Raw genomic sequence first — 26,600 nt, forward strand, 5'->3', positions numbered from 1 at the left:
TTAAAAAAAGAACCAACGCCAAAGATTGTATGCTGTAAAGGTTCAAATCTTATACCTTATGTATAATTGACCTAGGGATGGTAAGATTCACAGAGTCGCATTAGTGCATCAGCATTAAGTTAACAAAGTGATGCATCGATTTAAAAAAGCTTGCATCGAATACAAGTTTGCATCGCGATGCATCCCCCATTTCCATTGGTATAAGCCGATTTATTTCATAATAATTATTAGCAGATGCGCTATACTTTTATTTAGAAAGTGACCAATAATTTTGTGACCGATATTTTATATTTTTATATGTAGATTGATTTCTCCTCGCTAAATAGTTTTCTAAGCAAGTTTCTCTCAGCACCACTGCTGCTATGTGAATGTGACGAATCACAACACTATGGAGACCGAGGCATGTCCTAAGAGTCACAAAGAATACAGATTAACATGGCAGAGGCAGAGCTGCATCTTCCTGGAGACAGAACTTTAGTGTATCCTATCGTTGGTTGTCCTAGCGAAACTTAAAGCCTATTTTCACCTTTTGTAGTTCATGGGGGTCGAAATCAAGTCTTGGCACTGCAGCTACAGTTCACTTTCACTGTATAACATTATTAAATTCATATTTGAAGCAATATAATTGCACTTAAATTGTACTGTAGCAATGACTACAAAAACGAGTTATGACAACAAGCAATCCAGCAATGAATGTTGTACAAGTTGTTGAAAATCTTTGACAGATGAGATGTGTATTCACTTCATGATGTAACAAAACATGAATTTGAATGATGTATCTCTCATCCCATTGTCAATCCAAACCTGTGTATAGACTAGTGGGTTGTTTGAATTGAGCTCACCAAATACTTTCTTATTTTTACTCAAGGCTATTTATTTTTTTTTCATTCCTTTATCGTCTTTCTTACCACCTCAGCAATGTTCTTAATGAGTTTTTGTCACCTACCTTCCCCAGTGGACTCCATCCTTGATGCTGTGTTGACAGTGTCTCCAAATAAACAGTACCTGGGCATTTTGAGGCCTACTACACCTGCACAGACAGGCCCTGTACAAACACACACATACACACACACACACACACACACACACACAGATGTGTGAGATTTATTAACTCCTGCCCAAAGACACCATACAGAGCCTCCTGATCATAAGTATCATCTGACAGGTTGAGAGTTCACGCTGTGGATGTTGATCCCTGGAGTCGTACCAGCCTTAATCTCATTACAACAGCCACTGTGGCTCTGCATATACACAAGCTGACAGAGATTGACTGAGATTTGTGAGAGCATGCTGGGGGATTTACTTGAAAGCAGGACTAAGAGGATTACTGCTTGGCTGTGTGGCTGAGTATAATAGAAAGCATTAATTAAGTACTAATGCTGTGACTCAGCCCATGCAAGGTGGGGTAATTGGTACTGATTCAGACTTTCACCTTGCTGGTGGCATAAAAGCAATACGTTTTATAAATGACGAAATCGAAATATGTGTGAATTTACTTTGTGTGTGCATGCGCACTATAAATCAGATCAGATCATTTAAGTTTTATTATTATCGGATTTAAAGAAAATCTGACAATTAGATCTGGCATGTGTACTATTCCAGTTTTTCTAAGTAGCTTAGGAGCATTTCTGCATTAATTTTTTAATATATGCAAAGTGCATTTCTCAAAACAATTTGTACAAACAGCACAGCACACAATGGATCACTTGTAAAAGCCTGCACTTTTCTCAAAATCCTTAGTTCATCTCTCAAAAGTGAGTACTTGTGTCACTGAACATCTCATAACCATCAGAAGAGTACTTTTGTCATCGATCACATTCAAGATCGACAGAAGTCGTGTTGTCAGTATGATGGTGCAGTTTCAGTATTTCCTGATGTAAACTGCGGTGTGGATTACAGTGATTGAGATTGTGATTAAGATTAAAAAGATAGAACTTTATTAATCCTGAAGTACTTTTTTTTTGTCAGAGACTGCTTTAGAGTAGAAGAAATACTAAAATATATAAGAAATATAATTGAAAAATAAATGAAAATATTCTATATATACACAAATGTACTCAAAAACACAAAAGGTGGTAGGAAACTGACTACAATTGACATGGACAGGTTTCCACTTAAGTGTCCATCAGTGAGCAGTTGTTTGAATTATAATGAATGGGCATGTGGTACCACGAAGATAAGGATGAGTCTGGTTCCTCTCAAGGTTTCTTCCTCATACCATCTCAGGGAGTTTTTCCGTGTCACTGTGGCCACTGGCTCACTCATTAGGGATAAACCTAGGGACTACTTTATGAATTTAGAATTCATATTCTGAATCTATTTATAACCGTGAAGCTACTTTGGGAGCGTGTCAATTGTTAAAATAAAATTACGGCAGCTATATTTATTATATTTATTTTTTCTGAAATATTTCAATTCAAATTAATAAATTAATACCAATGAAGCAACCAAAAATCCAATTACTGGATAAAATTTTGTTTGCAAATGCCAAGAAATGCTGCTCTGGTTTAACTTCATTGTCATTGTTGAAAACCTGACTTGTGGCCAGTGCTATTACCAAGTTATTGTGAAACATAATTACTAGTTGATAGCTGAACTTATCTGATAATCAGATTACTTGCATATACATAAATGTGGTGCCAAAATTGCAGGAAAAACCTTATTTCTTGTAGTTAATCTGATTTTTTGTACATGTAAACACACACTCAAAAAAATATTAAATGTCCCTCGACCCAAACAGCCATCAACAGAAAAACGTACCTGTGTGAATTCCGATTCGTAGCCACAGCTGGTCGTTGGGTCTGTGTCTGATTTGAAAGCTTTTGACCTGCTCCAATAAAGCTAATGACATCCCGGCGATCTCGCGTGCATGGAGTTTGCCGTTACGTACAGGGAGCCCAGACACCACCATATAGGCGTCTCCGATGGTCTCCACCTGAAATGAATAAGGTAGATGTCGTGATCAATAAGAAGTTGCGTTATTAGTCTCACATTAAAAGAGCAAAAAATAAATAATTGATATTGATAAGCATTGAATGCTTATTAAGAGTGTTTCTTACCTTATAGACATCGAAATTATCAATGATGGCATCGAAACATGTATACAAGTCATTCAGCAGTGTAACAACCTACAGACAGACAAGTTCTCAGTTATAGATGTTCATGAAGCATTATGTAGAAGCATTATTTTGGTATATCCAATTAATTATCTGCAGTATGAACATGAAAACGTAAATGTTTGACATTTTACATCATGTTTCAGCAGCATGTCAGTCAGGAAACTTTCATAACTACATAATACATCAGCAGAAATGTACTCAAATTACTAGAAAGAAATTTACTACATCATTCTGACATCTGAATTGACAAAAATAGTATTACTATTATATATATACACACATATGTACTGCTGGGCAATTTCTTTTAATTTCCTATAGAAGTTTTCTGTCACATCTCAGAGCTTGTTTTAATTAGCTTCAGGTTCTGGTATGCCTGTTTTTCTCTCTCAGGAATGAATCGGCACACCAAATCTCATGATTGTCCCTTAAGGTCAGTCACCTTTTCAGTTGGCAAGTAGTCTGAAAATATTTCCGACAAACTTGGGCTGCCTCAGATTATGTAAAACACCCCCATTTAACCTTCTCCGTTTATTATTTTCCATGAAGCTTCAGTAACAGAAATAAAAAATTAAAGATATGAATAAATGCCTTGGTTTGACGCATTTCTGCATGAAACCGCTTTTCTCAATTCAAATGAGAATAGTTTCTTCCGCCTCTTTTGGATTCGGGCCCAAAACACAGGCCGGTCGTGAGAAATAGATTTGCATGAATTAAACAAGTGATAATGAATACAACACAATGAGAGCAACACAGTATGTGCAGCATAACAGTGTGAGTATGTGGGAAAACACTGATGCTGGGATATAAATTATGGCGATTATATAAAGACAGTGTAGAAAAGGGTGATTGATATATATATATATATATATATATATATATATATATATATATATATATATATATATATATATATATTGTAAAAAATCAGGGATTTGACACTTTTGAAATGTATTAAATAAGAACATGCTCGTTTTTTTTTTTTTTTTTTTTTTTGTCTTTTTACAGCTACTTACATTATAACAGCTATTAATTAGGGTGTGTTCTTCTCTATTATGAAGTTTTATCCATCTTTTATACTGTTGATACTTCACAGGGTGACAAAGGGGAACACAGGGCACAAGGCAAAAGATACCCTGGAATTCTCACTATGGAAAATTTGGACATCAGCTTTTAACACGTTTGTGGATTTTGGGAGGAAACCAGAGAATCCTGAGGAAACTTCTGAAGAAGTTGGAGAATGCCTCACATAGGGTGGAGGCAGGTTTTCAACCATCAAACCTTGAGGCGCAATGCAGATGTGTTACCCATTAAGCCATACTGTTGTCCCCCCCAATCACCCACCCAAGGTTGATAAGACAAAAACAAAGCATTGTCATATTACAGAAAAACCCCAACCAGCAAAACCCCCTCTATCCTGAAGACTTTTTGTTGCTGTGTAAAACATTTGTGAAGAACCAACAACACTGAAAACTTGTTCTATGAATAAATAAATGTTAACTAAGCATACATAGAAAATTACCAGCAAATCAGCAACAAACTTTTCATCCATTTATTGTTATCCTAAGTGATTATGTAAGTGTCCATCTCACAACTTGCATTTCAAGTGGGATCTGTTCTAATGTGTCATAGTATGGCTTTCTTCTTTCCATTATTCTCAGACCCTGTCAATGGTCTTCTGTCACTACAAAGAGTCCTTACTCTGCTGAAAGCTTGAACAATGTGCTGGCTGGATTTAACCCGAGACTTCTGTTTGCTGTCTAATTCCTTGGATATGATTTGAGATTCAGACAAACACAACCACATCTCTTCCTCTATAACTAATGGAATTTTCCTGGCAGGAGATATAACCATCTCAAGACCATATTGGGCCATCAGAGTTTAAGGCCTTCTTCCTCAGAAGGTGATCGCGCTTTAAGAAGACATCTACCCTAGGGAAAGCCAAAGATAGAAAACAGCTTCATATTTTTAAGGAGCTTTATTTTCTTCTGTCTCAGGGTCAATCGAAGTGAACTTGGTTGTAATTTACTGCTTTATAAATGCTGCTATAAACAGCTTTAATGTTTATAATATTTCATGCTAAAGCTCTTTATGCTGTAATGTCACCATGACTACTGGATGCAATGGTGTGTAATTATAACAGAAATTTGAGTTGCGAAAACATTATGCATACGTACCTGTAACGGTGTGCTTTCAGCGGACATTGACGTGAAGCCCACTATGTCGCTGAAATAGATGGTGACGCTGTCGAAAGCCTCTGCCTGCACCGTCTCTCCTCTCTTCAGCTGCTCTGCTACTGAACTGTGAGCAAAAAAATTTTTAAATGGTCAAAAAACTTCAGAAAAATTACTTCACAGTTCCAGGATGTAATTCTAACACTAATGTATTTTGACCAAAAAATAATAACAGGGGCAGCCATGAGCAATTTACCAGACCTAAAAACTTTAGAACCATGACAGGCCTACTAAGAAGTTGTAGTATGTTTCAAGCAAATGCATGTACAAGGAATAAAATGAAACATTAATTTGCGAGCACTTTTCTACCTGGCAGCCAAACGGGGCTCTGGTTCTCAGCCTATTTCCCGATATAACAACAAAAATCCTTCTTTCCACAAAGGGAAAAAAAAAAGATCAATTAATGATAGAGCCAGAGACGTGGATTTTCCTGCTTCTCGCAAAAAAAGGGCTTAAAATTCTCAGCCGTTCCCACAGTCCTCAGCAGTCACTTCAGCTGGCTTTAATGTTCCTCCCTGCTTACATAATTATGTCTAAAATAGAGGACAATGCCAGGACAATCATCTATTTTCAGCATACAAGGAAAAAGCTGTTAGTGAAAGTACATCCCAAGTAGTTTGTATGTGTGTGTATGTGTGTGTGTGTGTGTGTGTGTGTGTGTGTGTGTAGGAAAAGAGCTTAATAACCTTTCATTCATCAAGTTGTGGTTAAAGAGCTTGGCAGCAATAAGGAAACTCATGTGCACGTTACAATATAACCCCCACTTTATCCCCTCCATTCCAAAAAAGGTTTCTCACTGTGGCAAGATTTGGTAAAGCAGATTTTCGGCTCTCCTCTTCTCCTCCAAGTAGGCCTGTGTTCGCTCCTCAACCAGGTTCTCCAGGTTGTTGGCGTACTGCTCCATTCGAGATAGCAAGTTATTGAGGATGCTGGTGCTCCCTTCTCTGCCACAAACAAGCACAGCAGTCAGAAAACCAGAAATCCACAAACACACAAAGCACAAATATTTTGCATGTAAAAGAACTTATAAAAAAAAAATAAAATTAAAGACAGATTTGTGATTGTATCAAAAATTAAATAGTGGATGATTTTTCTTTTTTTCCATTTCATTATAATTAATTTATTATTATGTATTATGAGCATTTCTGGGCATTCCTGTGTGTACTTTTTACATATTTTGTAAGCTAAATTGAGGAACAGGATTTCTGTCAGAATTCCTAAATTTGTACTTTGGGAATGTTAATAATGGACACTGTTGATGCTAGCAGGCTATCTTATATGAACTAACCTGACAGGATGTCTGTCAGAATTTTAAATATACTTTAATACATATTAATAACACTTGTAACGCTAGCAAGCCAGGATAAGTAACAAGCTATCTGACAGGATTTCTGTCAGACATTATAATACACACAGTGTGTATATTAAACTTTAACATTCCCAACATTTATTATTCCTAGCTAATCTGTGCTAATCTGACAGGATTCTGACACAGAAATGCTAATAATGTTTATTGGTAATGCTAGTAGGCCAGTTCTTATGTGATAACCTGACAGATTTAGCATTTTTGAAGACATCTAAACCAAGTATTGATTTATCTGATTAAATGATTTATCTTTTTCCCACTGATTTTTCATTTAAAATTTCCATTAAGTAATTATTTACTGATTAATGGCCACTAACTGGAGGATGCTGTACCTCTGTTGTGTGAAGCAAACACGATCTCAATCCAGCCTGGTTCCTGTTTATATGGCAGTTTGCAGACTTGTGCATTACAAATATAACGATGAGAATTTATGCGAGACATGTAGATGTGGGTTGAATCATCCTCGGTTGGTGCCCTAACTTGGAGCATTGAATGATTCAGATCTATTCTGGGTCAGAACTCACACACCTACATGCAGCATTACAAAACTATGAGTGCGGAAAAAGAAACACATCTCTGGAGTAAGTCTTGGTAAATGCAGCATTTTTGTCCTTGTTTGGCTTTATAACAGTGATGGCGAATAAATCAAAAACGAAAGTCTTAGGTTGTAAGAAAAACATGTAGTGAAATGCACACACATACACACACATATATATATATATATGAATATTTAAACACAACAAATGGCCAAAAAGCTATTGTTTTGCATAACAAAAAAAGATTTCATTACCTACCACATGCAATGCATTTCATTAGGAAAAGAGGTCCCTTTTCAAATGAACGATGCCTGGCATACATTTTAGCAAAAACGTTTTAACGTGTCAAGTTGCCTCAATAAATCAATCACATTTTGTTTTAAATCTATATTCGAAGCCATTTACCAATCAAATGCCAAAATGTCAAGTTGTGGAGGTAAAGAAAAAACCCCCACAGACCACTCTATATAGAAATAGAAAAAGTGAGCTTATTAACTAAAAGCTTTGTTAATTTGAATATCATTTGAATGAAGATAAAGCACATGAGCAAGTAAAGCTTTTATGTGTAATTCTGGAGTTTTAGGAATAAGGTACATTTCGTTTCAAAATGACACATTTTTGCTTGAACATTTATTTGACATTTGAAATACAATATAGGCAATAATTGATTCTTTATTTTATAAGTATGCATTAGAATGCTTATAGTAGAAGTAGAAAAATAGGGTTTCATAAAGAAATTTTTTAATGTAGCAGCAAAAAATTAGGTCTTTAATTTATATTACAACAGATCATGAAAATGTTTTATAGGGTGTGCATAGATATGTAGTATTGATAAATCTATTACATCTTTACTAATCACATAATGTTTGCAGCTGTCCATTGTTTTGACCTCTTACAATACACCTTAAAAATCTTATTGTAACTATGTTCTTCCATCAAAAAATCTCATCAATACAGCATTAAATATTAGGTTTCAGCACATCACAGTAAATATTGTTATCATATCGTTTGTTATCTCTTAGCTGAAAGAAACTCGGGACGTGCCGAACTCCAGGCTGTCAGGCCAAACTGGTATGTGCAAAAGCAGCGGCACTCACTTGTTGAGTTTGGTGATGAAGATCTTGATGTGGCTGAAGTCCGGGCGCTCGGCGGGATCTTCAGCCCAGCAGTTGTCCATCAGGGTGGTCAGCTCCTCGCAGTGGCACGAGTTATCCGTTGTGGGGCGAAAATATGGCTTCTGGCCATTCCGCACTTTCTGGATTATCTCTGAAACACAGAACAATTTGGTGAAAAAAATACTGTTTCATATTGTTGATATTGTTACTCCTGTCGAAAATGCATAGCAGTGATTAGCCAAAAAGTCATCACAGAGTATTTCTAATGAATGTCTTTTCTACTGGACAAAACAAAAGAGAGTTTTGAAAGGCCAAATGCCTTTGCTGGAAGCTTCAGCAAGCAGCAAATCTAATTTAATTTATACATTTTGTATGTATTGATCCACAATAATATACTTGTTTTTTTAAATAAAATCTGGCATTTTTAGGTTCAATTTAAAAAGGCCTTATTCGCTTTGTAAACTCACTCCATCTGGAATAATAGTGACAAAATCTTAAACATACAGTATTTAATCATTAGTAAATAGATATAATAATTTATTGCTAGCATTCTATCTAATTTCACAATTCAAAGTTTGGCACCCTGTGAGGCAAAAATGAGCAACAATGCCATGATCATCATTATCTATTCTTAAATCTCCTCCTGCTTTTAGGGTTTGGCTCACCATATTGCATCCAAGTACACCATCCATTATAAGCAGGCCTGAATGAATATGGGGTGTATTCTCTCTAACAATATGAAAGAGTGAATATAATTTACCTTTCGGGCTCAGATCCATGCCTTCCACAAAGAACGGCCCATTTCTTAAAGCTATCTCTTGCAGGATGATACCAAAACTGTACACATCTCCTTTCTGGGTTCCCTGTGGTGGAGGTCTGTCATAAATCAGTAACTCTGGAGCTGTCCATAATTTTCCTGCAATATAAAATCAACAGAAAAGAAGAGCAAATGATCCAAACTTGAAAAAGATTTCACTTATGTCAATTGTTAATGCCAAACTTTAGATTTGTAGCTTAATATTTGCTTACTTGCATACAGTTCATGACAGTCTTCATTCTCATTAGACGCCCGGAAGCTTGCCAGACCATAATCTGTAATTTTAAGGACAAAGCGACTATCCACCACGCAGTTCGACGATTTCAAATTACCGTGGGAGCCGATGTAGCTGTTGTGCAGATAGTTCATTCCCTGGCAGCGAAAGACAGAACGCAATTTTAGATGCAATTAAAAATTTTTGCCTTTAAGTATTCCAAATTAGTTTTTAAATGTTGCAGAAAATTCAATAAATACATCAGAGATGCTCTTGAGCTTCATAAAAAAACATTAATTACATATAAAAAAAAGCACAATTAATTCATTTTTTTTATACCAGAAAAATAATGGGATTATTTACTGTACTTTAAAGCCTGGAATTAATATAGAAATTACAACAGGCCATCAAAAACATTTAAAATTAAAAGGCAATAAAAAGGTTTTTAAATTTTTTGTTTCACATAAATAGACCAAAAGTACAAATTCTTTTCCCAGATTTCACTCTGTGTTGGTGGATTACTTTTGTAATCTATAAGCAGACCAACGTTTTCACTGAAAGACAGGTGTTTTTTTGTGTTTCTGCTCCCCAAAAAAAAAAGATATAAATTAGCATTAAAATTACTTCTCTCCATCTTTCAAAAGTACCATCGTTCCATCTTTTTTTCGATCACTAATGGGGTTTCTTTCACACACGAACAAAATGCCAAGGTAGCACAAAGACAATGTCCGGTACGGCTATTAGGACTATTAAAATCCTTTTAGCAGGACAGATTATTTACAGCATGAATTCGGTTTCTCCAGGGCTTGCATGTTGTTGAGAGAGCTATTAAGTTGTGCATCGCTTTAATAAGGCAGAACGAGTTGGCATAGTGCACTCACACACACCTTGACAATGTCATTGATCAGTGAGAAGCGGAACATCCAATCCAGGTTGATGCTTTCGTTTTCCAAAATGTCCTGCAAGAACAAAACATCAAAATAACACCTCTGAGAAAAACTGATTGTGGAATAAAAATTAACTGGAACGTATTAATTAAAACATTATGGTCTATGGTATCAAATTGGTATTAAAATTTGACATAACCACAGATTTTATTAGCCATCAAGCTAACTTTCAAGCCACATGAACAAATGCAAGACTGCTAATGCTAGATATCTAGCATTAACATTAGCTAACCTCATTTTTAACTCGAAAATGTTAACAATCTAGGGTTAGGGTTAGTTAGTTACTGCTTTCTGCTAATATCAGCAAGATATAATTATATAACATGTTCTGACAGGATTTTGAGGTCATATTATTAAATGCTATCATTCCTCCACTAGCTACAATCAGTGCATCTCACAGGAATCTAGGTCATAATAATATTTGTCTGAACAATGCTAGACCAGATAATTTCTGATTAACCTGACAGAATTCTGAAGTTACATTGCTAAATGCTTACAACTCTTACTTTGAATAAAAGCAAGATGACTGATGTAAGTTTAGCTGACATAATTTCTGACAGGAATTTAGGTCAAATTAATAAATGCTATCATTTCCCCTTCTAACAAATAGCCAGATAGCTAGGACGAGTTCATCTGACAGGATTGTAAATCATATCATTAGTTTAAATGTAAATATTTTTTACTGCATTAAAACAGTAACATTTATTCACAACTATGAATAAGATTTTTCACTAAAGTACAACATGATCGCTAACATGAGACAGGATTTCTAGCAGACATTTTAGCTAGCAGTAAAGCTGTGAAAATGATCACATTTATGCACAGGATCCAGCAAACCAATAATCCATTTTGGATCGATTATGTTGATCATCTGATTAATATAAGTGGTTATTAACATTAGGATATTTATTAGATATTTATGCTCATATTTTTAAATGATATTTGTAAACAGCTATCGGTGACATACAGTTACATAAAATATAATACAGAGCTAACATGAGGCGTGAAATACAAAACATTGTTAGCTAGTTACATGAAAATACCAAGATTTAAAACAAAATGTGTACAAAGTGTCAAGCAGGTGTGTACCTGCAAGCTACCCCTGGGGCAATACTCTGTTACAATGCAGATGTTCGGAGGATCAATACAAGCACCAATAAACCTGGTGAGGTGGTTGAACTGGACGTCCCTCATCTGCAAGCAACACACAGAAAAAGCATTGTTTCTACAGTGCACTTTAATTAGAGCCCAGATGGATCTGAAGAGCAAGACCAGTGAACATAAATACAGGTTATTATAATATTATTTTACTCTCAGCTGCTACGACCACAGCAACCTCAAAACCACGTTTTCAAAGGTCCAATGAGCAACCACATCTCTTCTACATCCCCAGGCTAAAGCCAGTTAGCATAGCCTTTGACCTACATAATCACCTCCCTGGTGAGGTGCAACATAATATTCCCTGTGCTGAAAAACTTTCCTTCTTCTTAACTTATTGTGTTTTCCGCAATCAAACCTGTCCGCTCCCGCACGCTCCTCCATTTAATCCTGGAGATAGCACTTATCACAGAGAGCAGCGTTTAAGAATGTCCTTGAACCACTTTGATCTCTGCACCTAGTTTGTTTACGAAACCGGTCCAATTTCAGGCATATTTGTCAAACATGTACTATTGTATTTATTTACTGAAGTCACTTCTCATTATTTTTAAACGTTTTTACGCATGGAATCCAAACCGGTTACGCCGTGTTAAAATTTCAGTTTGATAGTTTTATTAAATCAGCAGTGGGATTTCAAGGGATAATATTTGTACTTGCCTTTAGGAGGTTTAGGTTTTGCTCAGGAAATGAACACATTAGTGAAACTGGCCTGTCCAGAAACCCTCAGACCGGTCTAGAAACATGACGAGGCGATCATAAATGAATTTATTTTCAATCAAATATTCTAATTACTAATCATTCATTTTAATATTATAATTATTGTAATTTACAGTTTGTCCATCTGGTTCAAAAAAGTTTGAAGTATAACCTAGAAATATGTGAAGAAACCCAAAGGAACCTTGTTTTGTTTTTTTGTAAGACTGTGTTGTACTTGACATGAATCACCACAGTTATTTCACAAAAATAAATAATGAAGTCTCCCACAGATGGGGGTCACTAAACCCCACTTTAAGAGACATGTGTGTCGAACATACTGTGGTCAGCTTTGCCAGGAGCTGCGGTCTGTTTTTTAGGAAAAAAAACAAACAAAAAAAAACCTCACCATCAACAAAAGAGCTGTTATCTGTTTTTGCACTGCAGCAGTGACCATGTGTCTGAGTCCGAATTACGAAAGAGTTAGATAATATACAGATGGTGGACGGTGTAGGATATGCATCACGCTTGTGAACGTCTTGATTTGGGAATCTCGAATACTGACGTAGTCGTGTGCTGTCTCTGAAGCAGATTTCTGGGAAATTGCTTTTTATTTTTCTTTTCTTCTACTTTTTTTTTTTCTTTACTTAAGGCCATTTTCCAGTGCTTTCACAGAGACTGCTGGACATTTTTCAGCTCTTTGAAACACACTGTCCAGCATTGCTCCCCCCTTTTTTCCACGGCCTCAGGCTGCTCTCCACCCCTTTCCCCAAACACTTCCCCCTACCAACCACCCACACTGCTTCACACACACACACACATACACACACACAAACACACACACACACCTTATAATATCAACATGAAATAGGGAATGTGTATTTTACCACACAGGGCACTGAGGTTACTGAGTGGTCATAAACGGCAGGATAACACACACACACACACACACACACACACACACACACACACACATGCTCATACATGCTCACAGTCCCACACACACACACACACACACACACACACACACACACACACAAACAAACAAACCTCTTGCCTTACATGCTTCAGTTCAAACAGCACTTGTCTCGTCAACTCGATCCTCTTGTTCACGTGCTTGATTGCCACCAGGTTTCCCTGTGAAAAGGGAAAACAATGTATGTATCAGTATCCATGTGCGTTGAAATATAAAGCAGTATTCATTCAACAAAGCATGAAAAACACCAAACGCATGCCCAGTAGTGTAAAACCTGTTTTTTCCAGCAGAAAAAAAAATCATATGTATATTTACAGCATTTGGAAGACGTCAATATATCTAGATTGACTTACAAGCAGTTGAGGGTTAAGGGTCTTGCTCAAGGGCCCAGTTGCGGCAGTTTGGAGTTGCTGGGATTTGAACTCATGATCTTACAATCCAAAATCTATACAGATAGTCCCAGAGTTATGATGGTTCGATTTCTGATTTTTTCGATTTTTAAAATGACGATGACGATACTACAAAAAAAATGCCAGTCGTTTATGCGCCCACTGCCACATACACTGACCAGGCATAACAATATTGTCAAATAATGTGTTGGTTGCTGCTAAAACAGTCCCCGTCTAGCATTAACAGCAATTACTTTTTCAGCAGTTTGAGCTACAGGAGCTCATCTGTTGATTTGGACCACACGGTCCAGCCTTCGCTCCCTACGTGCATCGATGAGCCTCGGCCGCCCATGACCCTGTCGTCGGTTCACCACTGTTCCTTCTTTGTACCACTTTTGATAGATACTGACCACTGCAGACCAGAAACAGTCCACAAGAGCTGCAGTTTTGGAGATGCTCCGACCCAGTTGTCTAGACATCACAAATTAGCCCTTGTCAAACCCAAATCCTTACGCTTGCCCATTTTTCCTGCTTCCAACACGTCAACTTTGAGGACAAAATGTTCACTTGCTGCCTAATAAATATATCCACCCACTAACAGGTGCCATGATGAAGAGATGATCAGTGTTAAATTGCTCTGTTTTCCTAAATCATGTAGTGTAATTTGTTAACTTATTAACAAATTACAATATACTACCCCAATTCAAGTTACAATATATGTATACTGTATGTACACAACTACAAGATACTTGTCACAGCTATCGATAGCTTTCCAGCAGTGTCCACCCTGCATTACTCGGCAAGTGCAAAAGTTTGTATCTCCCATAGAATAAAGGAAATATTAATTTTTATACAAATAAAAAAACTCCTCAAAACTTGAAGAATTACAGAACATTTACATTGCATTGAATAAAATATATATAGACTGCAACAGGTTTTTACAGTCTTTGCAATTACAGTAATCCCCCGCTTTACCGCGGTTAGAATCTGGCGCCCCCGATTTATCCCGGAATTGCATTTGCCACATAACTAATTACTTTGGCAGATTTTCCCGGTCTCTAGCGGATGGAGTTTTATGTTGAAATAATTACATTTATGATTAAAAATATCATTTTTAATTATAAAATGAAGTGAAATATTAATACAGTACAGAAAGTAGTGAATGCGGTGACATGTATCTTTAACCCTTTTTTGACGTCACAGGACACTTCAACCAATAAACAAGCAGAGAAACTACACATAAGCTACTACAGAACTGTATACTGTACAGTACATGTACTCACTATAAATGTGTTACAGTGTACTGTATTTCAAAAGATTTACACAAAATTCATCTCGCTATATTCTTGCAAATATTTTCTGTGTGGTTAAAGTTTTTTGGGTGGCGTCCGTTAATCGGTTTTACGTTTATCACGGGCGGTTTTGGAACGTAACCTCCGTGATAAACGGGGGATTACTGTATTGATAAACACTGTCACTTTAAATTTGTTTATATTAAAGAACAACTGTCCAAACAAACACACGTTTTTTTGTTTTGCGAAAAATTCGATTTTAGAGTCCATGGTAATTTAAATTCAATTCGATTTTTTTTCTTTATAATAAAAACACAAGTCCGACATTGGAATGCGAAAGGTTAGTTTCAGACAAATTAAAGCTCTTTTTTAAAGGACCAGCAGAAATTCTGCTTAATGAAAAATGATTCACTACAGACAGATGTGGAAAGAAAAATACCAGAAGCAAAAAATAAAATCCTGCATGTTTGTCTGGCAAAGATGAAAAGATTCTTGAAAAGTTACAGCTCTGAATGGCTCTGAACACTGACATTGTATTAAGCGGTTATATAATCACTGAATTATTGTTTCATGTCGTTTCGGCTGTACTTTTCCTTAATGAGTCGTCTGGATGTTCGTTGGGCTTCAGGTGTGCACCTCTTACGTAGCGCTGATCGTATGTGTGATGTAACTGGAATGAACAAAAGGCCAATTGTTCCTCCTCCTCCTCAAAAAAAAAGGTCTCGAATTGCTTGTGAGTAAATACAGCCCTCGAGGGCTCTTCGCTGTTATTGCTGGTGTCCTGACATCACTAATCCAATTCATTTAGCACAACAAACACACAGGAGTCCACAGTCGTGCCAACACACAGCAATATAATGTGATCATAGGGTAATGCAGTGAGAAAGACTTCAGACCCCACTTTCATTTTCTCTCTTATTCTCTCTCCCTTTCAATCTATCTGTATTTTCTCGCCTTGGTCTCTCTACCTTTCTCTCTTTTTCTCTTGATCTATCACTCGCTCCCCATTTCCATCTCTCTCGCTTCTCCTGCTCTCTTTTCACCATGGAAGGTTGCACTGTTGTTCTAAGCATCTCTCTCTCTCTTTCTCTCTCTGTCTATATGGATCTCTCTCTATCTATCTGTTTGTATTATCTCTTCTCCCTCTGTCGATTTATCCCACATACTCACTCTTTTCACTCTTTCCATCTCTTTCTTCGTTCTTATCTCTCTCTTTCCACCCCTCTTACCCTTTACCATACTCCCACCGTTTCTCTAGGCATCTCTCCGCCTTCTCTGCCTGGATTTCTTTCTTTTTATCTATTTGTATTGTGTGCATAGCTCTATCTGCCACTCTCGTTCTATCTTTTCTCTCTCTCTCTCTCTCTCTCTCTCTCTCTCCCCATCTCTGCCTCTCGTGCTCTCTCTTTACCATGGAAGGTCTCACTGTTGTTCTGAGCATCTCTCTCTCTCTCTCTCTCTCTCTCTCTTTCTCTAAATAGATCTCTATCTATTTATTCTTGCACTGTTTCTCTATTCATCCCTCCCCATTTACTCTCTCCCGCTTCTCTTTTCACTTTCTCTCTCTCTCTCTATCTATCTCTTTCTGCCTGGATCTCTCTCTCTTCTCTCTACAAATCTGAAGTTTTATATTGTCTCCATTATACTTACTTTCTGTACCTGACTTTCTGTCTCCCTTCCTCTGATCTCTGTCTCTCGTTTCTCCTGCTCTCTCTTTACCATGGAAGGTCTTATTGTTGTTCTAAGCATCTCTCTCTCTCTCTCTCTCTCTCTCTCTCTCTCTGCAGCTACCTATTAAAATTTTCTGTATTTTCTGTAATAATAAAACCTGAACAGAATGGAAGGAAAAACAAACAAGTGCAGTCTGCTATGAGGGATGTGTTTGTCTGTGTGTGTGTGTGTGTGTGTGTGTGTGTGTGCTTGTGTGAGTGTGAGTGTGAGTGTGACTTTATCACCGTATCACTGTTTGGTTCCCAATTTCCGCATCAAATACTGAAGTTATGTGTCATTCTCCAGCTTTTAAACAAAATTATTTCAGATTTGGGATCAAATCGTTTTCGAATTTCGTCATAGTTTAAGGACAGGTGGTGAAGAAGTGGAGCTCTGTCTCTAAAGCTCCTTGGCTACAGTACAGGCATTACCTGCTCTCTCTGGGCAGCCAGCTCTGTCTGTATCTGCCTTTCTCTAAAGCTCGGTTGTGTCTGTACCTTGTCGTATTTTTCCTCAGCTCGTTGTCTCGTCTCTAATTGTGCTCAGGAATTTTGCTGTTGTAGGGTCCCAGTTTAAAATAAAAAAAGTGTAGCATACCTTTTTTTCTTTCTCTTTTGCTCTCATTGTCTGTCTGTCTGGATCTCTCTATTCATATGGTCTCTCTGTTCTGTGAGTATTTATGTGTGGGTGTGTAGAAAAGCAGAGGTAAGGAAAATGTCAGAAGAACTCAACCTCACCTTAAAATAGCCTGTTTTTGCAAACAGCTGATGTTTTCCGTGCGCTGTGATCAAGGAGCCGTAGCTGGAACCCCTCTGGAAAAAGCACACAGGGGACACAAGGTTAGCAGCCGTTCAAATCAACGTCGAGGTCTATCACACTGGGAAAAAAAATAACCACGAAGAACCGATTCAAGCTCGGATAAACTGAAATGGTGTACAATTACAACATTATATTTAAAAAAAAGATAGTGTAAGAAAGTGTGGGATCAGTCAGCAAGGCTTGGACCAGGGTATACAGAGTGTATTGTGTTGCAAAGATCCATTAGTTTCTACACACCTGACCATCACATCCATATGTAATGGCAGAAATTTTAAGGTTTACAATTTGTCTTTGTTTGTTGTGACAATTAGAAATTTATTTTGGTGAACTAAGAACATGTGTATTACAATGTCAATGAAGACGTTGTTTGTAAAATGTTGGAAAAGAAGACCTGAAATGGACTACTGCACCTCAGGAAACCTTGCAAAACACCTCAGCACTGCTCTGAAGGGGCAAATGAGCACAAATCCATACTGTAAGCTCTAGTGGAATGCTTTCCCAGAAAAGTGGAGGTTATTAATTATAACAGCAAAATGGATGTTCAACAAGATCATATGGGTGTGGCGGTTGGGTGTCCACATACTTTTGGCCAAAAATTTGTCATCAAAATGTATTTTGATGACAAGAGCAACACAATCGAATGAGATTTAATGATACACTATTGGAGGAAGTTTAAATTGAAATACATTTTGTAGTACATTTATTATATTTTGTATTTTGTTTAATGTTAGCTTGGATTTCTGGAGCAACATCTTTCATAAAGTGTCAGTTTCTAAAAGTTAAAATTAAATAAAAAATAAATAAAATGCTAAAAACCAATTTATTTATAATTCCGATTGATATAAAAGGATTAAAAAGCACATTTAATTATTGAAATTTATGCATCATTAAAACGAACTCATTAGCCACGTTAAAACCGTGTTCTTGGTTTTTTATTGAAGTGCATCATTTCATCCAGTGTTTCACATGAATTGAACGGTACATTATACGATAACAGTATTTACATGCTGTGCTGATTCACAGTACAGCAGCTATTTCTATATTAAAAAAGGCACATGGTAAAGGTTTCCAATATGAAACAAACGGCACTTAAACTTGCCCACTTTCAGTAATATAAAGTAGGGCAGATTGTAAAACAGGTCCAATATCATTATTACAGCCTGGAAAATGCATTAAAATATATACCATACCTATAAGAATTTATATATATATATATATATATATATATATATATATATATATATATATATATATATATATATATATATATATATATATATATATATATATATATATATATATACACACACACACCCAGCTGTAATGAAACAGCTGTAATGAACCCCACTGTGTGAGTGTTTACCTACTGCAAAAGTAGACATTAAGCGTTTCCGAATCCTACAGAGAGTTTAGAAAGCATTAAAGCTATTTTGGATCATTAAGCAATCATACTAATGTCAGAACCATTGAGTCATTTTAGCGTACAACAAAACTATTGAGAACGAGAGACGGGCCAGTCATGACTCAGGCGTCTCAGGGGTTTTAAAAATGGCCATGTGTACAGTAGAGCCTGTCACGGGGTGGATGTTAGCTGCTAAATTGGCTGGTGCGTTCACTTAAACAAGCTATGTTTATCACTTTTAAACGGTGGGTTGTAAAAAAATCCCCCCCCAAACACACAAAAAAAACGGGCTTTTAAGCAGTTCTGACAGCAGCCAAGTTCTAAAAAAACTGCGGAATAAGAAGTTAGCTCTACTTATTGTAGTTATAAAACCAGGGCGAAGAAAGTTGTCGAAAAAAAGACAGCACGAAGAATACGAGTCCAGCTGGGAAAGGAATCATGGCTAAAATCCGCCCACCAGATATGAGAATAATAGAGTGGAATAAAAGATACCTGGGACAGAGTGAGGCGGCTGCCAGCGCGCCTGTGGTATTTGTTGGGGCTTTCAAACTGCAGATCCTCCCATCGAATCCTCCACAACATTCCAGCCAGCTCCTTCTCCAACTTCAGCTTCCTGAAAGTGAAATCAAAGACCTTCTGCTTTCATTGTACTGACAGACCATTTTCTCCCAACGACTTATAATTGAGGCAGTCGAGAGGTAAAGAACTTGCTCATAGGCCCAAGTATGTCTCGTGTGGGGATTCGAAGGCACGACCAGAGGTGCCTGGTTTTTGTGGTTTTTCCCTCAGAAATAGGCCACTTTAGGTAATAAAGAGGAGGGTTATTTAAATGGAAACAGTAAATACACAAAGTACTATTATGTATAATGTGGATTAGCACTTTAACTGGCACGAGGTACTTTAGCATTCCGAATACTGTGGTGCTGGAAAGCATACGAGAAAATGAGAAAATAATCATGAACTTGCTCGACTTCTAAAGTTGAACCTCAGCTTCCGAATCAAATGCATTTATTATTTATTCTCAAGCAGATCATCAGAGTCAATAGGTCAAAAAACAGAAGAGTTTTAAAAGACTCTCTCTGGTCTAGTGATGCTGATGGCTTGGATGGCTTGATTAAACAAAACTGGAACGAAGGAACAGGATGTTTAGACAAACAGACAAAAGCGTGCTGTATCAAATTTAAACTTCAAAATAGACCGGTATTGTTTGTTCCTTGTGTGAGTGGTCACATTAAAAACACCACTACGAAGCAAACCTTAAAACTTTTAAATAATTGTTATAACCATTAATAGTTTGTGCTGAATCTTCTTAAATTTTGATTGACATTAGATTTTTAGGACCATAGTGAAAAACCTGTAATATACACTTTGAGGACAAGTGCACCAAATAGTGGTCAAAAATTATCTAATCTTTTCCTGTTCTAGCAAATTCACCTCGGTTGGGTGTTGCTGAAATGCTTTTCAGCTCACTATGTCCAACTATTTTTGAAATTCTGATGTTTGATGTGGGAACATTTACGAGAGCTAAGAACCCGTCTCTACATTATTTGTTTGGCTGACTGGATAATTACATGAATAAATAGATGTACCGAGCATTTTTCTATGACTTTGTGTGAACGTTATTTATAGACTAAAATATAAGTAATAAATAACATATATAATGATATTTCTAAGTTAGAAATATTAGAGATAAGTGTTTGTGAGGGACAGATTTCAGCTTTTGAACTAGATCTTATATCTCTGCTTTGGAGATCGCTTTAGTAGAACCTTAAACAATGAATGCAACATTAATTATGGGTGAAACATTTTTAAAAAATGTTAAAGTCTAGAGCCAGAATTAGCAAATTCAACCCCCAAACCGAAGAGAGCAATGAGTCACAGGCATTTCTCTCCAGTTAGAATTTTTACGACGAATATACAGTGTATAAATTAAACAGCCTTTAGGTAGAACTGAGGGGGGAAAATAGAGTCAGAGCCATTTTAGGGTCACCCCTTTCCTCGCCTTTTCCCTCCTGTTATTTTTGACCATAAGTAAACTTGGCTGTCCACTCTACCATGTGCATAAACATGTGTACACGTTCCAATCTGGAGCTGCTCTCTCCAGACCTGCTGTTTCCTCCGAACAGGCTGAGACGAACCGAAATCGCTCATCCTGACATTACACGGACATCGGCTTGGGAGGGTTTCAAAAACGAGACACTTTGTTGTTCAGCACAGAAAGAGAGAGAATGAGTGAAAGAGAGATGGAGAGAAAAAAGCAAAGCTCACACATTCCAATCTAAAAGGTGCAAAACACTTCCAGATGTCGGGGCTGGGATATTGCAGCGTTTGCATTTCAACTGGATTCTTTTTTTTTTTTTTGCCTCCCCCTTCATAGCCACCCTGGTCTGCCCCAAAAGACCTACCGTTATTTGTTTTTGTAGGCTGGAAGAAGGGGAAAACCTTGGCAGGGGTTTAATAGTAAAAAAAATGAGATTCCAATACAATTCTTTTTTTGGTGGGGGGTCAAATGAAAATAGCCCATTATTTAATATTATCATCATTATTATTATTATTATTATTATTATTATTATAGACAGTAAAACTTTTCAGGATCGATGTCAACTTTTTTACTACTTAATACTGTATTTAACAACATAATACTGTATTTATCCCAATAAAAAAAATGCATATACTATTCACCCCTTAAGGTCTCCATCTTATTATTTGGTAACTACAGTGAAAGTATTAGGGTGGTTTATAATCTGCCGAGAATAAAATGCAAATTCAAGCCAATATCATGGCCAATGAGTCTCCATAAGACTTCATGATACACACCTCACAAAGAGCCACATGCTCTTTTTTTCTATTTAAAGGAAATCATTGTAATGCTATTAGCAAGTCTTAGTGCAAAATGGAAGCATTCCACACTGGACTTATTGTTTCATGATTCCCATATGTGAATACCTTCAGTACCCCCCACCCTCCCGCAACAACAGCCCCCTCTCGCACCATTAAACCGTTCATGCTGCCTTCCTCCAAAACTGCTCCTCACACCATTGACTTATCAGTACGATCGTATTTCTAATTATCCATCCTCAACGTAATGGATTTTGTCTGGACAAAACAGCAAACTCACATTGTGAGCGATTTTTTGGGGGAGTAAAAGACAAAAATGAAACGTTGGTGAAAAGGTAAGAATGCAAACACTGAGGTGCAGTGCTGATCCACGGATCATGGATATGGATAAAATGAGCTGCCATTCAAAGACATTTAACAAAATATTTAATTACACCGTTATACAAACATTACAAGTCTTATATGTTAAATATATGCAATATAAACATGTATATTCATATTCTGATTTAAAAAAACTAAATGTGATCCATGTTTTCCCCCAAAAAAGTCACTGGCAACTGGTATTAGCAAAAGTTACAGCTATGCAACACCTCTATAATGTATACAAAGGAGAGTAATTGCTACTTTTGATACATATTATGAGATTTTATTATTAATTTAATTATAATATATATAATAAAAAACATTAAAAAAAAAATTTTAAATGACGCACCATAATGCAGAATTAGTGTGAGTTTATTTCTGTGTATGTACAGTAGTATGTTCTGACTTCAGAAAAGACTTCCGAAACTAAAACTGACAATATTTAGAGTATGATCTGTGTACATAAATATTTACCCCATAGTGCAAACAGGCTTTAAAAGCACTTAAAATTACTTGCTTCCCAGCTACTTGTTTCAGCGAACGCAACTTAATTACAGGTTAGGATAGAAAAAGAGCACGACCTTATCCACGTATCGATAATGAGGCTGAAAAGTTCTCGTGCGAAACCGATGCACATCTTCTAGATCTTCTATTTCCTCTGTGCCAGAATGCTGTTAGTGTTTATACATTCCAGCTTTAAACTATTTAGGCTCTCCACATTTCAACATAAATCTTGTAAATTTTGTAAATTCTGGGATCTACAGGACCTCCGCCTAAAATCTCTCCTGAGATTCCCATCCATTCCTTTTTCCTATTCCTTCCTGTTTTGTTTTTATAATTAAAAGTAACCTGCGACATCTGCCAAATCAAGAGCCGAAAAAACGTACCTGTAAATGAGAAAGCTTGACATTCCGAAGATGATGAGGGCGAGACCGGAGCCTACAGCAACAATTCCGAGGACGGGAATTTGGTCTGGAAAAAAGGAAAGCGATATTTACACTTCACTCTGTCTATCACAGGTTGGAAAGTGAAGAATGTTAAACATCATCAGGCTGTAAAAAAAAAATCACATCCGACACCTCGAGTTCAGTCTGAATGATTTGGGTTTAATTCGCGATTTGATTAGAATCATTCTAATCGGTTTCAGATTCAGTTCAATTTACGTGATACACATGCAACTTTAAACTCAATGCAAATGTGTAAACTAGAGTTTAAGACATAATTTGCATAATAGTTCTAAACATTTCTTCTAAGAGTGTAGCTGAATAGGAATCTCTTGCCTGAGACTCGTCTTAACCGCTTCGATTTTCTTAAATAATCAGATATGGATTTACTATCACATCAGATTTGGTGACTCACACATATCAGACTAAATAAATGCCAAAGAATTTAGTGGATTGGGAAAACTCCCAATCGCTTGCAAAACTCTAAACAAAAAGTCAAAGTAACAAATTAAAATCTTGGCAATATAAATCATGTTATGTCTGCTGTAGTAGTGAAAAAAAACATCTGAACCATAAAATGATTCACATCTAAAAAAAAAAAAATTAATCAAAAGAAAAAGAAAAAAAAAATCTGTATCATTTTTAATGTAAACGTTAACCATATATTATAAGATTAACTGTATGTCTACTTCCTAATAATCATACTTATGGTGCAAATCACAAAAATTTAAGACTCAAGATTAACCCCTTACCTTCACATGCGTCCAGACATCTAGGCTCATCAATTGGTGGGCAGCCCTTCGGCCAGTGAATCCTCTCTGTAGCTGACCACATAATGTCCTTAGTGGTTCCATTATAGTCACCAACCACCTATATAGAAAATAATTTTCTCTAGTTTGTAAAATATAAAAAACAGTGTAGTATCTAAAAAAAAAATTTTATTAGAAATATATTTATGAACATGATTATTCATTTATGTACAGTAAACCATTTTACACCTTCACACTAGATTGCTAGCATTGGGAGGTGAGAACCCTAAAAATCTAAACCAGAAGCTGTAAAACTCCAGACATACATTACCTCAAGCCAAGGAATAAAAACTGGAAAATAAGCAAAAGATCTACCCGATCATAACCAACTACTGACAATATCCATTGGAATCATTTTGGAATCTGTTAGTTATTGTATACAGCCACTTCTATAAAGTCTTCCATGACAAACATCTCAAGCACAGAAAGTCTCTGGGATTCACAAGAAGCACCCTCCAGCACCTGAAATTCCTATAAAACCAACAGAACTTCAATAAAATGTAATTATACAGTAAAATAAAGTCCATACGAGACTCACAGCACATATTTTACATAAGAGTGTACCATAAAACAAAAATAAAGTCATATTCTAATAAATAAACCCATCAATATCCAAAAGGAACTCTACAGGAATAGATCATATTTTAATAAATAACCCATAAGCATCCAATCCATAGAAATTTGAATACATATTTCAGTCAATAACCTACAAATATTCAACGAGGAACCCAAGGAAACAGATCATATTGCAATAATTAGCAGATCAATCTAAAATGAGGAAACTTGGAGAAATAAATACTCGAATAAGTAACCTAAAACTATCCTTAGAATATACCAGTCCAATTTTTAATCCATTATTATGCAATGAGCCCCTTAAAAAATATGTATTCCAAAGAAAGACACAACTGATTACCCGACTTAACTCATGTCATAATCCCATTTAATACATTTCAACATAAAAACTGGCATTAGAGAATATAATACTTGTGTTTTTTTACAGAAAGCTGATTTACCAAGCTTTTAGATCTGTTCCATCAGTGGTAAAAGTGCTTTGTAGATGATTTTTCTTAAAAAGATCACATAAACCAAATGCAATCTCCAATATATATAAGGTAACTATGGCAACATGGTAAGGTGGGGGCTTGGGGTTTAATCTAACACTATAGTTGATTGCTATACCTGTGCTTCAGGCTTCAGGTTGGATGCTCAGTGTGCAGCAGATCTGTTAAAAGGATTCAGCATAGAGAGCTACAGGCCTTGTCCAAGAATATAAATCAGGCATTCTTGACCCACCTAACCCGTTGTTTTTTCCATGAAAGTTCTCTTGGATTGTTTTTCTCCTGCCTATACAGATGTGTCTTTCACCTTTCAGCCTTACCAATGACTTTACTAAGGAACTGCATTGAGTAAAATAATTAGCAATGTCTCCAATCAACATTCCTAATAGGTTACAGATGCTTCTTAGCACTTCACGTCCACAACCCTGTTTATCTTCAGGAAAACACCCATAAAAAGAAGGAACACCTACACATTACGCTGAAGTTTAATCACCAACGGTGTAAATACACTCAGCTGTTTACTCGGTACGCTCTAAAAGGAAAATGAGAACCGTATGAGCTGCTGTTTTCTTCATGTTTTCTTCCGTGTGAAAAAATCCACCCGCACAATCCACCCATCCAAAGTCAAGACGTGCGCTGCAAACGGCCCCATAGTGCAAACGCGAAGTGTGTGGCGTAGCCCAAGTTACTCCAGCAAAAATCAAAGACACAACAGAAAAACCAGACACAGAAAAAAACAAGACAGCAAAATTAAAGACACAACAGAACCAACCAGAAAAGCAAGACAGCAAAATCCAAAATACACAAAAAGGTCAAAGACACAACACCAGCAGCAGAGACAAGACAGAAAACGAACAAAAACTAAATCCAAAAAACAACAGAAAAAAACATGTCAGGAAAACCAGACATAACAGCAAAACCAGACAACACAACAAACAAACAAACAAACAAACAAACAACAAATAACACAGCAGCAAAGCTAGAAGGAAAAACCCCCAAACACACAAAAGAAGAACCAAAGACACCATAACCACAAACGGACAGCCAAAAACACAAATAATAAGAATAAGAATTCTTTGTTTGCTGCAAATATGAATCTAAAATCATTCCTAAATGAATCTACTGATATGTTTGTATGCTCATTTTTGTCAAGGTCATTCAGGTTATTTTAGATACGCAGTCATATTTGCACACTATTAAATATAATCACGTGGAAACGAAAAACGGTTTGAAAGTTACATCATTTTTGCCACAAATTAAATGTAACCATAAAGGGATAAAAATTACTTAGTATAAGGATTTAATAAATCATAAAAAAATTTATCCTTAATAGTCAGTCTCATACTTCCCTCCTCTTTCTTTCTTTCTTTCTTTCTTTCTTTCTTTCTTTCTTTCTTTCTTTCTTTCTTTCAATCAATTCTCTATTAAGTCTGTTTATTTTCTGTATATTAGTCTTTCTTTCTTTCTTTCTTTCTTTCTTTCTTTCTTTCTTTCTTTCTTTCTTTCTTTCTTTCTTTCTTTCTTTCTTTCTTTCTACTTAACGAGACCGCAGACGGAATTTTTTTTTTGAATATTTCTTTCTCTCCAACTAATCAGAAAAGAGCATGTTATGGTCAATAAAAACTTTTGTTTTTGTCATTATTTTGTTTGTTTGTTTGTTTGTTTGTTTATTTATTTATTTATTTATTTATAACATGTTTTTGGTTTTGCTGGTGGCACTGTATTATTCCACTGAGAAAATAAATGTGGGCATGTATACAAGTACATATATTTTCTTATATGAAGAGATCTAACAAAATGACCT

The 26,600-nt window shown here is 36.3% G+C and overlaps 1 protein-coding gene across 2 annotated transcripts in view; it reads right to left on the reverse strand.

Moving 5' to 3' along the window:
• The window catches only part of npr2 (natriuretic peptide receptor 2), a 49,083-nt gene that overhangs the window by 3,122 nt on the left and 19,361 nt on the right, over positions 1–26,600 (reverse strand). Inside the window, exons 6-20 of one of the 2 annotated variants that reach the window (XM_046839188.1) lie at positions 23,682–23,799; positions 22,873–22,957; positions 19,277–19,397; positions 17,301–17,375; positions 13,247–13,333; positions 11,435–11,539; positions 10,286–10,357; positions 9,397–9,556; positions 9,128–9,283; positions 8,350–8,518; positions 6,148–6,294; positions 5,294–5,417; positions 3,060–3,128; positions 2,761–2,935; positions 947–1,045 (exon numbers count right to left, since the gene is read on the reverse strand). In XM_046839188.1, coding sequence (XP_046695144.1) covers positions 947–1,045; positions 2,761–2,935; positions 3,060–3,128; positions 5,294–5,417; positions 6,148–6,294; positions 8,350–8,518; positions 9,128–9,283; positions 9,397–9,556; positions 10,286–10,357; positions 11,435–11,539; positions 13,247–13,333; positions 17,301–17,375; positions 19,277–19,397; positions 22,873–22,957; positions 23,682–23,799 — 1,762 coding nt within the window. The remainder of the gene's footprint in view (positions 1–946; positions 1,046–2,760; positions 2,936–3,059; positions 3,129–5,293; positions 5,418–6,147; positions 6,295–8,349; positions 8,519–9,127; positions 9,284–9,396; positions 9,557–10,285; positions 10,358–11,434; positions 11,540–13,246; positions 13,334–17,300; positions 17,376–19,276; positions 19,398–22,872; positions 22,958–23,681; positions 23,800–26,600) is intronic. The other variant, XM_046839189.1, reaches the window with a different exon arrangement.

This window comes from Silurus meridionalis, chromosome 25 (assembly GCF_014805685.1).
Source record: "Silurus meridionalis isolate SWU-2019-XX chromosome 25, ASM1480568v1, whole genome shotgun sequence".
Taxonomy (NCBI): Eukaryota; Metazoa; Chordata; class Actinopteri; order Siluriformes; family Siluridae; genus Silurus; species Silurus meridionalis.